The sequence below is a fragment of the Camponotus floridanus genome, unplaced genomic scaffold (genome assembly GCF_003227725.1).
Source record: "Camponotus floridanus strain SB8 unplaced genomic scaffold, Cflo_v7.5 scaffold88, whole genome shotgun sequence".
Lineage (NCBI taxonomy): Eukaryota > Metazoa > Arthropoda > Insecta > Hymenoptera > Formicidae > Camponotus > Camponotus floridanus.
In genome coordinates this window covers 109,844-125,683 of record NW_020229858.1, presented here as the reverse complement: position 1 = coordinate 125,683, position 15,840 = coordinate 109,844, and the positions used below count along the sequence as shown (strand labels likewise).

General features: G+C 35.8%; 2 protein-coding genes and 1 long non-coding RNA gene across 7 annotated transcripts in view; 1 reads left to right on the top strand and 2 right to left on the bottom strand.

Annotated features, from left to right (window-relative positions):
* Positions 1-1,830: 1,830 nt before the first annotated feature.
* Positions 1,831-4,828, bottom strand: LOC105248055 (SH3 domain-containing protein 19). Its single transcript, XM_011252611.3, has 6 exons — positions 4,740-4,828; positions 4,111-4,189; positions 3,864-3,993; positions 2,723-3,487; positions 2,370-2,636; positions 1,831-2,291 (listed from the first exon to the last, which is right to left on the bottom strand). The coding sequence occupies exons 1-6, from the start codon at positions 4,759-4,761 to the stop codon at positions 2,172-2,174; spliced, it is 1,383 nt and encodes a 460-aa protein (XP_011250913.1). The 5' UTR covers positions 4,762-4,828; the 3' UTR covers positions 1,831-2,171.
* Positions 4,829-4,833: 5 nt separating this feature from the next.
* LOC112639754 lies at positions 4,834-13,131 on the top strand. The gene is made up of 3 exons (XR_003123658.1): positions 4,834-5,008; positions 5,186-5,219; positions 12,951-13,131. It is a non-coding gene; the product is annotated as an uncharacterized LOC112639754 (long non-coding RNA).
* LOC105248052 (tribbles homolog 2) overlaps positions 5,647-15,840 on the bottom strand; it is a 17,526-nt gene continuing 7,332 nt past the window's right edge. For all 5 annotated transcript variants that reach the window (XM_011252606.2, XM_011252604.2, XM_011252605.3 and 2 more), the window contains exons 3-4: positions 12,961-13,262; positions 5,647-8,659 (exon numbers count right to left, since the gene is read on the bottom strand). In XM_011252606.2, the coding sequence (XP_011250908.1) occupies positions 8,197-8,659; positions 12,961-13,262 (765 nt within the window). In that variant the 3' untranslated portion in view covers positions 5,647-8,196. The remainder of the gene's footprint in view (positions 8,660-12,960; positions 13,263-15,840) is intronic.

Sequence of the window (15,840 nt, the reverse complement as noted above, 5' to 3'; positions counted from 1 at the left end):
GATTATTCATATAAGAAAGTTTTATAAAATTTATAACGAATTAACTCGTAAGTCATCATCGAAAGAAATAGCAATATTATTAGTTATAAAAATAAAATATATTTTACAAAAAGAAACTCTATCTTCAAGAAAAATGTTACATACCACACTCATACTTATCTTTTGTTATAAAAAAATCATATATTCAACTCGAAATTCACAAATAATAATTTTCTTATACGTCCATATTTTCTTAATTAATTCTTATTTAGATAGATACAGGATTTATTCAGATAGATACAGGAAAATTTATTTATTTTTTCTTTAGTTTATTTTGCATATATGTATGTGAAATGTTTACATATTAAACATTGCAAAATATCACATTGCACATTAGGTATTCCTTGCAAAACAGCGTAATTTTTAAGAATTAGCATTTTAATTACATGATAAAAATTTGTATTATACTTTAAATATAACTATCAATTTTGCTATTATCACTTGCTATTATCTTTCCTAATCTCATCTTATAAACTAAGATCCTGGTCCCAAAGCAGACCTTTGATGTAACTAGAATATCGTGCTAATACTGTGCTAATGAGAATTTCTTGAGTAAATTAATATATATATAATTAATATATATATATATATATAATTAATATTTATATTTTTTTCGGTAGGATATAGAGCTTTAATAATTTTGATTTTCTTCTTTATAAAATTTAGCCAATGACTTAACAAATTTCTGCATATAATGAAAAATTCTAATATTTAATGTACCTACTGAACAATTTTTATCAAGCATAATTACACAATTCACATATATTTATAATTAAATATACATACATAAAAAGTTTACTCATCTTAAATTAGGGCAAATGAATAATTATCTAAAGCTATGTATCCTTATCTCCCATTATGCACTCATGTAATACATATTTATAAGTGTATTATCAATTACGATTCACTGGTAACTCAACTGAAATAAGTTCTAAATTAATTCAAAATATAGTAAATGTGATGGTATAAATATAAAACATATTTATTTGTACAGAGACGTATAATCATTTTCCTCATTTATAATTTATTCTTAAAAGAAAATTTATATATATAGAGCGCATAACTAGGAAGATATATAGAATAATTTTCTATTTTTACAGATGTATTAAATTCAAATAATATGTACAACACAAAAGTTATAACTCTGTATTTGTGTGCTAAATTTCACTAAAATATATTCTAAAATATAATATTCTATTTAAATTAATTTTAATAAAGTATATTATTCTTCATTTGGTTATTTATAAAACTGACTATCAAAAATTAACTTTTTAATTAACACACTGGAAGCAAACACTTAAACTAAAATCGATTTGCAATCATTCATAAACCTTGGCGAATCAGTTATTGTATGCCTTATATGAAATTAATGTTTAAATTGATTAATGACAAAAAATGAGTATCTTTTGTATGTATTAGAAAATAAGCTTTTAAATATATTATTGTAAAGATGTCTTTGTAAGTAAAAAAATTCTCTGGAAATAGATTTTGAAATATTATATTTAAAATAAATTTTTGAAAACCAGATGTACAATATAAAGAAAATTTGAACCAATTTCGGACAAAATATGTGTATAATAAGAAAATAAAGAAATAGATGTTTTTGTTTTTTTTTTGTATAATTAAAGAAATATAAGGCATATATAAAATATTTGGTAAAAATTCTCTCAACCATGTAGATTCATAAAGTTTTAAAAATAAGAAACAGGGAAACTTTATACATGATTTGCTACAATAGCAATTTTTACAAAATATTGCAAACAATATAAAGTGCAAAATTTTTAGAAAGATTAAACAAATTGTACATTTTATCAATAACATCGTAAGAAATGTTATCTTTTGATTCCTAAAGATAATATATTGTGATTATACTTTCAAAGATTATTGTTATTAGAACACGACAATAAAAATCGTATGTGTAATTCAGTCTTTCCATTGATAAAGTTTTCTAAAATTTGAATTTTTTTTTAATTTGTACACGATCATACAAAATTCATTTTTATATTTCCCTTTTTCCACTATTCTTAATATTGATTTATAAAGATACAATTGATAATTCTAAATGTTTGCAATACGAAGATTTCCAGAATAATAATTTGTTAATATTTTAATACAAAATATTGAGAAAATATTTAGATATTATGCGGAAGTCTATTAACATAATTTGCTGGAAATTGTCCCTTTCTACCATTGTACTCACCATACAACCAATCCTCTGATATCCTCGATATGACTGTAATTTTTGCTCCCTCCTGTAACATATTAGACATATATATTAGTAATACAATTGAATCTTTTCATTTAATTTTTTTGATGCAAAATTTTCATACTTCAAATGACAAGTCGTCATTGGTTTCTCCTAGAAAAGTATAAAGTGCTGTAACTATGTTATCCGGTAAGCCTGGTAGAGGTATTTTAATGTCAATGAAATTAAATGGAAAGATTCCTTGACGATTTCCTATTCTTCCCTCCAACCAATCATTGTTGACTTTTTTTATCAGTTGCACAATATCGCCCTTTTCTAAAGCTAAGTCATCTGGATGTGTTGCTGGGAAGTCATACAGTGCAACACCATAAGGTTTATTTTTGGATTCTCCCTGTAAATTATACTTGTCATTGACAAACACGATTTGTTCTCTTAAATACACACTATTTAGCTTCAAATGTATAACAGAATACTTACGCCAACCTCGCCGTTTAATTCTGCCAAATAATCCGCAGGTGGTGCTGGTGGTGGAATTGTAGGCATGGGTGGCGATGGACTATTATTTTCTTCATAATCATCAGGCCAGGTGTTAGAAAAATCTATCGTCAATGATTTATTCACCATACTGTTATTTGAAACTTTAAAATCGATACATGGTTCCTTAGGTATTGGTTCGAACTTCTTAAATGGTATCCTTGGTGCTGGAGGCTTAGGAGGTTTTACTCGAATTATCGTAGGCATCGATGTGATAAGAGGTTTAGAAGCAATCAAATTGGAAGGCATATTATTCGCTATACAATTGTTGGAATTTAAAGGAAAGAGGCACGTGCCACCAGCGCTTTGAGGCACACTTGAACATGTTTCTTCCAGAGGTCCAAATGGATCTTGGATTGTTGTCTTAGTTTGCCATGGATCATTTTGCGTTATTTTTTTGGTGGACATACCAAAAAAATCAAAATCATCTTCAAAGGCACTTTCCGTTTGCGATGTGTTACCACTACTCGTGAACACAGATGGATTAGAATTTCCATCACTACCAAAACTGTCGATGCTGACTCCATCACTGGAACGAGTTGTAAATGTTGGTGATCTAGGTGGACTGAGATCTATCAAAGATACCGCTGCCATAGAGTTTGTAGATTGTAATGTCGGATTCTGCAATTGATTGGTAGGACGTGACAAAAAAGGATTTTCTTGCTTCTTTCGTCCAAAGAAATTAGTCAGCAGTTCTGTTGGTCTGGCCTAATGTACATAAAATAAAAAGTATGTATAAGATTTAAATACTTGAATTTGTTAATTTAATATATATTAAATACAGCAAATAAATTGAATAAGTAATAAATTAACAAATAAATTGAACTGCCACACACAATATAGACTACAATTTAAACAGAAATACTTCTGAGCATGCTTTTACTTGTTACTTGTTTTTATTTTTATTTAAAACGAATTGTAGATACTTCCTACAATATATTCTTCAGCATTACTATACTGCTATATAAAAGAAGCATATGTTTTATCGATACATACTGTGTTTCTCAAAAAATGCTTCCGCACAATGACAATAGATAGATTACGTAAGGAATTATATGTAAATTTGATAAATCACAATTCTTACCGGCTTTCTTAATTTCTGATCCTTTTGATACTGTATATGATTCTGATTAAATTTCGGAGGTGGCGGCCGAGGAGGTGGCTTTTTCTTTTGTACGGGTTGCGTCATCAAGCTGCCTCCAAAAATGTCATTACTAGAAGCATAACAAGGATACACAATGTCATAAAGAACGACAGCGGGAACTTACAATAGAACTTGTCAGTTACCTGACGATTTTCGGTCAGAATTATACGGATGATGAGGAACATACCTGCTGCTCCAGATCGGATCCCTCTGCGTCGTACTTTGGCCAGGAGGACGAGGCGCCGCGCGCGTTGGTATTCGCATCTCTGAAAGCGACAACGACAACCTCAGATCAGATCAAACGACGCAACACGCGATCCGTTCCTCGCACCCGCTGGTACGCACGCACGCGCGCACACACACACACGCATCTACACACGCACGCACAACTCGTGCGCGACCTCCGATACTGTGAAAAATCCTCCAAAACAATGCGCACAGTGTGACAGATGCCACGATATACGTCGTCATGAATGCGATCTCGCGTCGCAGTCGTTGTCGATGCGTGATGTACGCCCACTATACGTCGACGCGGCTTATCGCGACGCAGATAAACGGGACGCGAAGCGTGCCTTATCACGTCCGCTGATAATCGCGGGGGAAAATTTCCCGAAATCACACACGGAGAAATCGCGAGTTCGACGCGCTCGTCGTGACAGCACGCTCGGTCATTAACGGCGACAGACGACCAAATGCGCGCACGACACGCGTCATCGTCCCGGATTTCCGCAACGGAAACGCCCACGACTCGCAACCGAGATCGCAAACGGAAACGTGACCGCGGCACACTAACAATTCGTCGCATTCATCACTCACCTGTTCTCACGTTCGCGGCCATTTTTCACTCGTCGCGGCTCGCTGCGCCAACCGACGTCACTTTAGATTATGACAGCGCAAATTTCAAACTTCAAGTCGCTTTTGAATTTGTCGTTATGGTTTCGATACTAACAACGTAGTGTGCTGATTGGTCGTCGATACCGTTATCTCTTTGTATTCCGTCTCTTTGATATTTAAAATTATCGATTATATCGTCTCTTTAATTCTATTCGACGTGCTGGAAAGAGAATTCTAGGAAAAAAGTTTGAGTAAGTAACAAAAATTATCGTTTTCGAGATAAACTGTGTTTCGATATGTGTTATTTTAGATATTAAATTCTTCGAGATTCAAATCTTTTCTTCTAAAGATTCTTTCAATACTTATATAATTTCTTTATCCTATTTATATTCTTAAAGATTTAAATCTTTGTCTCTTATTTTTTACAGATAATTTATGATCATTATGAAATCCACATATCTGGTAAGTTCTTTATCGAGTTACATAAGTTGATAATGCGAAAAATTGTGTAATACGTGACTTTTTTCTTTGTATAACTGAAGAAGGAAAACAAATCTTTGGTGAAAAATAAAATGAACGTTAAATTACTCTGTGCTTATCTCTGGTTGTATAATAAATTAGGAGCATCTTATCTAAAATGCAATAATCAAAAATAATAAATTACGAATATTATATATCAAGGAATTTATATAAATTATAAGATAAACGATATACATCATGTTTACACACATGTGCATGTTTGATTTTTAAATTCCATTTGATATTTTTAGTTTATTTGTTTATTTTAAATTAAAATTCAACTCTTTCAAAAAAATAAAATATCGAAAATTCGCATGTGTGATAATTCACCGTAAATTGGCCACTGAACAAAATAGAAAATATGACGATCTTCATCATAAACGCCATTTTATTTTGCCTATATACAGAAAGAGGAAATTCCCTTGTCGCACCTAGATAATGATTTAATGATTAATCGCGTGTCTTATGAACAATTAAAAGTTTGATGGACACGTGTGGCGTTTGTACCCTGACTTAAGATGATACGAGAGGAATTGTAAAGTCGGGATCGACGTCGTCCCGGACGCGGATTATAAAATAATAAGGAAAAAAGGTCTCTTACTTACTTTCGCGAAAGTTAGAAAAGAGTTCGGGTAGGTAGGTATGTATTTTGAATACAAGAACACATGGTACTTTCGTCAAACGTGAGGGATCAAGATAAGGATCGAGTCGCAATCTCGATCGACAATCTTATCATCCCTGTGCTTTTCTCTTCAACTTCAAACCGGTAGTTGTACGAACGAGAATTCGTCGAGTTTCATCGTCACCTGTTGTACAAATTCAAGCTTTGAATCACATGAGGCTAAATTTCATCGACAATCCAAATTAATATTTATATATCTTTTAATATTTCGTCAGAAAAATCTATTACGACGAGTCATTCTTAAGAGAAAATTGCTCGAAATAGGAAGCGCAGCCTCATGTGCTAAATTGATACAAGATCGTCGATCGTTTACTTTATCCGTTTCTAAAATCGAAACGATTTTACCTAGTGAGCTGAACATATATATATATCGCGCAAGCGATGACTTTAAAGATTTGAGTCAAAAGAGGATAATTCTCGTATCTTTGATTAACTAGAAAGTATTCTACCTGAAAACATTGCCCTTGATGAACACATTTATGTATTCATGGATACTCGTCGTTTGAGTAATCCAGAAGCGTATTTTTATTGTTCTTAAGTTAGAAATTCACTGATCAACATGTATTCGTGTTTTCTCTAATAAAGTTAATTGTATAGGCCACATGTCCAAGCAGTCTTGAACTTTTCGGGCAATGTTTCTAGGTCAGAGAACGAGATTTTAATGCGCTCAAACAAGAAATATCCCTTCTTCGATGTCCGTTTAGTAAATTTGATTGACTCTGTGATATAATGATGATAAGTAAACGGGTATACAGGAAGAATGAGTCGGATTTTAGATTAGAAAACTCGTTTATTGATTCGATTTTGCTCTAGTAACGGTTTAATCGTTATTAAGCAATTATTCTCGCGTATTATTTTATATATATACTTACGCGAATTTTTAATTTGAATCCGACTCAATCTCTGAACCCATTTATTCATCGCTTTATACTATGTATATACTATACTATACAAAGCTCACTAGTATTATATTCGAATTTACATTACGTTCCAGTCGCTCGTTCGAATTTATATATAGCTATTTTTCATACATGGATCAACCAGTATAGCGTAAAAACCATCTCGTGTAGATGCGCGATGCGAAATATCGAGAAAGTCGAGGATATACTCGAGTGTATCTAACGCACAATACAAACATCGAATTCGATCATTTACAATAATAATTAATATACATGGACTTCAGAGACAGAGATGATCGCAAGTAACCGCTTATGAAACAACCTGTATATTTTGTATCACATACGTCATTTAGAATCTGCAAGATTCTATCACAAAAGATTCGCACGCGCGCGATTATACTTCTAAGCAACAAGGCGAATGATTTCTTGGACCAAGTAATGGCAATGTTTCTCGAATCTAAGATTCTTTAGCCAATAGAGACTTTTGACTTTTGTCTTTTAATCACTTGCGTCACGTTGCCTCCGAAATTGTAAGCGGAGAATGACCAAAATCGAAACGCTATTTTACAGAGGATCCCTTTAATTATTTTCGTTGTTCGATGCTTCGTGAATTATCTTGGGACTAGAATGAACTTATTTTTTAATGACATAATATCATCTAGCGTTTAAAGTTCCTGCTTCATTCAACTCCAAAATTACAGCATTAAACGAAGAAAATAATCCAGAGGATCGAATTTAGAATAGACTTTGGTTATTCTCCTCTATATAAAAATTTCCATCGAGAACAATTATTCTCATTCCTCATTAATACGCTTCGAAGCTTATTCTAGGCCGTTCTTTGTCGGCGAAAAAAAAAAGAGGACCCAGCATCCTTCAGTCACGCGTCTCCGAGACAAAAGATACAATTTTTCGATACAAGCTGGAGATTGCGCGACTTGAACGTATATGAGTGAAGCGTGTGATTCAGCTGCCATTAACACATTGACTTGTATATATCTCTCACCTTACGATATTTTTTGAGAATAGAATCTTCTATTACACATTGTTCTCTTTTGAAAACATTATCATTCGATTCTCTTTACATGTGTTTACATCTTTTTCAGATTACGTTATATCAGACAAACCGCAAAACATTTTACTCGAAACTTACCGTTATATATTCCCTACGGACACAGCCAATGTGTTAAAAGAAAATTATTTTTCTCCCTCCTTCTTTTGATTGCGCTAACTCTTCTCTCCCGGCCTGATAATTCGACCCGGCTATCGGCGCGAGAGAAGCACTAGGATGCGAAAGTGACGCCGTCGCGCGCAGATTAGTGATTCTTTCCCCGAAGGAGAGTCAGTCTTGTTGAGGATTGGTAGGTAGCTCTGGTACGAGTTGGTCCTGGCACGAGGACCTGCTCCCGGAAGCTGTCGACGAGTATAACCGCAGCGGCTTCGACAGCCACGGGTGCAGCGGCACGTCCTCGGCGTACGGTCGCTCGGACGGCTCCTTTCGCAGCAACGAACGGATCAGGCACTTGGCTCGCGGGCTGAGACCCTCGGGCACGGCGAACTGGCCGCGCGAGATCTTGGCGAAGAGGGACGCGTGCTCGGCGTCATTGAACGGATAACGACCGACCAGCATCGTGTAGAGCAACACGCCCAGCGACCAGATGTCCGCTGCCTTGCCGGAATAGGCACGTCCGGAGCGCAGCACTTCCGGGGCGACATACGCCGGGCATCCTCGCCGATCGGTCAGCTTGTCGTCGTCGTTCTCGACGATCACCGCGTCCTCAAGGCTCTCCAAGCGAAGCCGCGTTCTGTAAGGACAAAAAAAAGAGATTAGAATGCGTCAATATGTATGGGTCCACTTCTCAACACAAGTATCTTACATCACTTTTCAAACAAGCGCATTTTACGTAAGCTCCTTTTTTTCTCTCCTTTCATTAATCTTACCTTATTTGACTTCTTGGATACACAAGAGCGATTCAAAAGTTGTCGAGGGCGTATAACACACGATACCTAGTATCGAGAAGATTAAAGACCAAGCTACAGAGAACGGGGTATTAAATCTTGCTAAAGATTTACGATCCTTCTGCTTCGTCGTCGTGCGAAATTTGTTCCGCGTGTCTCGAGCATGCGTTGCGCCAAACCGTGCATTTATTATCGACCTGGCTATGATCCGGCCGCAAGTTTGCGAAGCGAAACCGAGAATCTCTGATCGTGCAACCTTTTATGCGCGCGCGCCCGAAGGCAAGGTATTTCAATTTAGCAAGAGGACACCGAGATTGAGCCATCGCCATCGCTGTTCTCAGTCCGTCGTCGGTAGTGATGGAATAAGGCGCAACGACAGGAGAAGGAAAGGAGAGGAGAGCGCAGCTCTCTGGTCGCGGTTCCCGCTGCGTTGATCAACCTGCAACGCGGAAGTCGCGCGTGTACGTAATATTCTTGGCTCTTGGGTAACTTCTGAACTCTCCTTCGACGTGAGTTCTCGTAGTCTCGCCCACGATATTCGGTCGGACGCAATGGCGTAGCCAGCTCGAGAAAGCGCTCCGATTATTACGGATAAAAAAATATGCTCCTACAAAAATATTTCTCGGCTCTATGTTTTTTTAAGCCATTTATAACAAGATCTAACGTACATAAATATACTTTAAGCATTGCCTATAGAGTATCGTAGTTCTAGATATTTATTTTAAAATTTTGTGCACAAGTCTATATAATTGAAAAGACAAATGATCGAAAGAAGTGAAACTTTAATCATATTAAAATTGTCATCATGTCAAATAATTATTTTTATATTAAGAATAAAATGTAAATTCTTCTTTTTCTCGAAGAGAAATCTCAATTATTACACACTATCAATTACCATTTTTTGCCTTACATCCATATTTTTATATTCTTTTTCATAAGTATAAATTAAAAAGAATTTATAATAAGGAAAATATATTTATTTACATCAATTAATTAAAATGTATTCTTCTAAAATTCTTCTTTTTAATCTCAACTATTGCATACTATCAATTACCATTTTTTGTCTCACAATACATCCATATTTTTATATTCTTTTCATAAGTATATTAATTAAAAAAGAATTTATAATAAGGTGAATATATTTATTTACGTCAATTAATTAAAATAGAATTTAAATTAATTTATGTAATATAATATATGGAATATTCTCCAAGACATTTCAATAAAAATTGTGGTTGAGATTTCTCATCATTTCGGAAGATCCGAGTGTCACACGCATCTTTGGTGAACATACATGTCACGCGAGAGAGTCGTTTCACGATCTTGACAATCCGTATACGAGTGTCAATGGCCTCTCTCACGAGCAAATGAATCGAACTAGCGCGATGGCACGCTAGACTATTTGTGATGAACCAAACGTGGCCGCAGAGTAAGAGAAAGAGAGAGAAAGAGAGAGGCCGCAGCTTTCTTCGCAAACTTTCACCGCCAGCCGCGCACAGTACAACACGATATCACTCCGGGTTCAAGAACCTCTTGGCGGATTCTAGACGCGATGTGATTTCTTGGACAGTCCGTGAAATTTACAAATCCGAAACGTTTCTCGATATTAGAATCGACGCTTATATGAATGCAATCAATTTATTCTTGTCTCTACTGTTGATATTATGATTGTGGATTTAAAAGAAAAAATAATAATAATGAAAGTCATAAGAATCATTAGTCAATTATTTAACTACGTTCGCGGATGCAATCGTGAATTAATGTTTTCAATAGCAAGATGGACTTTGCGATTATTTTATTCTCGCGATTACATCAATCTTTGTGTTGGATCAGGAAAATCCGGAACTAAATAACGTCGCATGAATATGAAATATGAATCTCGTATGAATACTTAGAAAATATGAATATTTAGGAAGATGATTCTCATATGACATTTCATACTTATGTTAAATACAGGACAAAATAATAATAATGATTCTTTAAATATAAGAATCATGTCATATATTTATCCTAAAAAATAGCGATTTAATTAACGCGTTATTAATATCAAAATTAAAGCTTTAAGATTGATGATTTGTAACTGCTGATTTACTGATGAACATTTTCATGCTTCGTAAATAATCCCGGATGTAAAAAAAAAATGCGAATTCAGGTTTCAAGTCGATGTCACAAATTTACAGCTACTTCGAGAAGTAGAGAGTGCCTCGCACACGTGCGAAGACTCGAGACCGAGAATTTAATCGCAAGGATCATTAACCTCGCGAATGAATGGTCCTCCTGATTGAATTCGGCGTCGAACCGGACCAACGTTCCATTGCGAAAGGTGCGTGGCGGAGAGAAATCCGGTCACGAGACCGAATCATGCTTTTCACCGAGAGCGCGAACTAACGTTATATACTTGACGACGTCGCGTGACGTATCCGCAATTACCATAGGTCGAACTCCACGCAGCATCCGGGAAAAGGTTGATTTGATCGTTTCAATCCATCCATTGTGGATGGTCCGTGAAAGAGAGAGAAATCATCGCGAGAGATCCGGAATTAAATTAAAACTCACGTGTGCAAAGCATGCCATAAATTAAAAAAAAACAAGAAGACACGTTCGCATGAATTGCAAATCACTTCCTCTTAAAATCGAAGGATTTAAAAGACCGACGCGTAAATTTTTCGTCAAGATGCAAAGCGTAAAAGGAGACGATACGTTACTCGAGTAAAAAAAATTTAATACGTCAATTTAAATTTCTAATTCTCGCTGAGCCCATAATTGTCTAAAATTTCGCCAACGACATATCGTAACCGCATGCGTTACGGTAATCTCACGCTTGCGTCCTAAGCGTTCGCGTTTATCCGGGGAAGGCGAGAAAGGGAGGAAAGGATACTACACGCCGTGTTGAACGTCGACCGCGCCGGTGAAACCAACGAGCCACGCGTTTCCTAATTATACCGACGTTTCAAAACTAACAGCCGATGAACCAATATGCTTTTCTGGCTTGCATCACTCCCCGGACTATCCTTATTCAACGTGCACGCGCGGGAACACCAGCACCAGCAGCAGCAGCAACAGCAGTAGCAACAATCCGCCGAGCGGCAGGAATGCGATTAGCCAACAACGGACCGACATATGAGTCGATCTCTCGCCGATCTCCAGTACACCCGGCCTGGCCTAGCTTGGCTCATATGCCTGTCTGTTGCAGCGACACGTGGGTGCGTCGTCGTATCGAATAATACCGAGATAATGTCGCGAGAACAGGCTTCGCACACACCCTTAATCACGACTCTCGATCCAATAGGAACATAACAGAAGCATGATAAATGCGGATAATAGCAGACTACGTTGCTCGCAATTCAAAGGAGGATTTGTAATCGTTTGTCTAGCGCTAGGTGCTTTTAATTCACCTGCTCGAGTTTGTGAAAATTTAGCTTCAAATTTATAGATGTATTTTTATTTCTCAAACAAAATTCTGCCTGATCTGAAGAAAATATTAATTTCTCAAAAATTTCTAAATGATAAGTTGTATTTTTATTATAAGTGCATGTCTAGGAATTAAAATTTGATTTATTCATGATTAATGTGTTGATACGATACGATCTATGCATGCTAAACGAACATTTAAACGTTAGCGAAACGCGCTCTCCTTTTTTCGAGGGAGAGCCACGGATCCTCGACGAATTGATTCGCATTCATTTCATTTCCATATTCACTTGTATTTTTTTCCTGCGTCGAGAACAGAGAGGTCAGTCTCGCGCGAGAAAAACACACCCACAGCAATCGATTTCCCTTCACTCGGAAAAGCGAACGCGAACTTTATACTATGGATATCTTCGTTTCGATCTAGGGATGACGAGTGTCATTTATCAATTTTCAATGAATTGTTGGGAAAAATACTTTCGATCGACCCGTGTGTGTTTACTATACATTATATGCGAAAATAATCTATACTACCTCATAATATAAATAATATAGAAAAATATAAAACTGACAAAGGAAATTCTTAAGAAAGATTAAGAGAGATTAAAATTACATTTTTCTATTAATAATGCAAGATTAATTGAATATTTGACTTTACAACAATAAAAATATTAAAGCAAGGCTTGTGATATGAATAAAAATTCAAGGCTGATTTAATTATAATTACAGGGACTCTTACCTCGCTTCATCGGCGAAGACAAACTTCCGGAGCTTAAGGTCCCTCAGCACGACCCCGTACTCGTGACAGGTCGCAACAGCCCTGGCCGCCTGTCGAAAGAGCCGTCTCGCCTCGGGCTCGCGCAGTCTCCTGCGCGCCCTTACGTAGGCATGCAGGTCACCGTGATGGCCCTCCAAGAGGAGATAGCGCCGACCTCCAGGTGCCTCCACTACACCCGCCACGCCGCTCGCCGCGCCGGTGCCCTCCAGACGAAGGTGGGCCTGTAGCAACGCCTCGCAACCTTTGTCGCCCACGGTCAGCGCCTGAGTGAAGCCGAATACATCGTTGTTAAAACCGGCTCGGAAATGAACCATAAAGATATGTGTACTAGTCATTAAAAATGAGGAATTTGGTTTCTTAATTTTACACATGCAAAATTTATACTTCAAATAAATCTATTTTTGATATATTGTTAGACATATTTTTTTTAAACTCGAAAGAATAATTCTTTTTTAATAAATGTTCTTGACGGAAATTCCATTTTCGATCGTTTAATTTTAATTCGGACGAAATAAATTATCGTTCAATGCGCTTGAATTATTCCAAGCGGATATCCTTGAAAAAACGTTAATTTCGTGAATTTAAATAATCGTTAATGACTTGGCCATGATTCTTTGTTTCGTCATACGACACCGAACATAATGTGAAGATTGATAAAATTACATCCGCTCTAAGTCTCTTAATTATTCTAATTAACATCGGATTCATATCTCAGATATTGTGATACATATCGAATTAATTTAAGAGAATTATACATATTAAGGTTTGAAATTAATATTTGATGTACGCGATAAAAAGTAAAAGGAAATGGATAAGAATTTAATCAATATTGTACATAAAATTTTGTATATATGTACATATTTATGAATATTTTTTATCGATTCATGTATCGATAACAATTTTTACATTATGTAAGCTTTATGCAGCGAATAAAATTGTCGATCACTTTTGATATTCTGCTCGTCCAGCTGTTCATCTCTGGCTCGTGTTGAAACCTGACACCATTTCGACATTCGAGTCCCATTAGTTTAATAAGAGCACCGTGCGTTCTTTACGAAATCGAGCCAATCGGTCATCGATTGTCGGCTTCGTAAACTCGCGAAGATACTCCGAAAACTTTCTCGCATCATTCGATAAATTTCAAAAAATTAATGTAGAAGAAAGAGGCCAAATTTTTCAGGCAAGCTTAAAGTATCATATTTAAATGTTTCAGATTAATTAAATATAATATATAGAATACATAAGAACTAAAATTATAAATAGATAATCCAGCGTAATGATGCATAAGCCGATATATTCATGCGCTGTCAACCTTGAACCCTTATAAGGAGTTTAATGACATTAAGTCGGAACAGTGATCGCGATTTCTCTATTTTCCGAAATAGCTATGATTCCCATTTTTTTCGAAATCACGAACTCTTGTGGTTTGCAAAGCGGACACGTTTGCGAAAGCGTGCGTCACGCGACGCTCTCGTGTAATCGTCGATTAAATTAAACGGCCGTGGTTTTAGTCCGCGATTATGAATAACGGACAGTGTGACGATATACGACGGATATGCGAGAGGTGAGAGGTGAGACGGGACACGAGGTGACACAACCTTGTATTTGTTCGCAGCGCGATGATGTAAGCCAGTTCGCTCATTGTATAACGCGCGGCGATTGTAAAATGTTAATGGAAACGCGGCGGGAGGGTCCACGCAATAAACGTATTACATGACGTTTATTAGTCTCCTTTCGAGAGATTTCTATCTACGTTTTATATTTAAAAAAAATAGTATACACGAATTCCTTCGATGCACGATCGCGAAATCACAATCAAGCAAAGATAAGTGTACTCAGCAGGAAGCAGGAAATGGTGTACATGTGCACATAAATTTACCCAAGTTTGCATATTAATCTGTCATAGCAAATTTTTGCAAAAAGAAATCCATTTCGAAATCCAATTAAACAATCCAAGCATTTTTTTCGCGAGCAATTTGATTTAAAACGACGACACTCGTAATATCGATTAATCTATCAATAATGAAATATTGATATTCGAAATTAAAATCTTTTCCTTCATAGATTTAACCATCCGATTTAATTATTAAAATACTGTATATCTAGATAAAAGTGTTTGGATTAATTTTATTAAGTGTTGATTCATATCTCGTAATCAATTTTGATACGCCAAAAATATTTCAGTTTGGAATCGCAGACGAATTTTATCCGATAAATATCTCGACGGAAATCCGTCTTTTCGTTCAATTAAATGAAAGATCGCCCAAGATAGGAATTAATTGAATCTTCCTCGAGGAAGTCGTAAAGTCGTTTCCCAGACAAATGCGTTCAGCTGCATCGTCGTCGATCTCGCAACGAGTTTTACGGTAGTAGCTTCGATCGACCCGAACATTAGCGGACCGTTACGTCCGTGTACTCCATTATATAATGCCACAATAGTGGGATGGAAACTCGGCAGCTGCAGTGCGTTGTAAAAGCATCCACGTGCGATGCCACCGCTAATACAAGACTTCTTATACAAAAGACTAATTCATAACAAAAGTTGTTGTTATCGCGAGATATTACGAAAATCTTCGTCATTTATTGCATTACCTGTTTATTAGACTAATTTTGTCATTATATTACTATTGCGATTTTTTTCTATTTAATAGTCTACTTTTAAATCTTTCAATATTTTGCGAGACTTGAAGCCATTCACATGAAAGAGTATGTCAGAATATTTAAAAAATCATATATTATTTAATCAATAATAATATATGATTGCATAGGAGAAATTACTATTATTATTTATCTAGATATTAAAAATAAATACCGTAGTTCAAATAATAATTAAAAAATTAA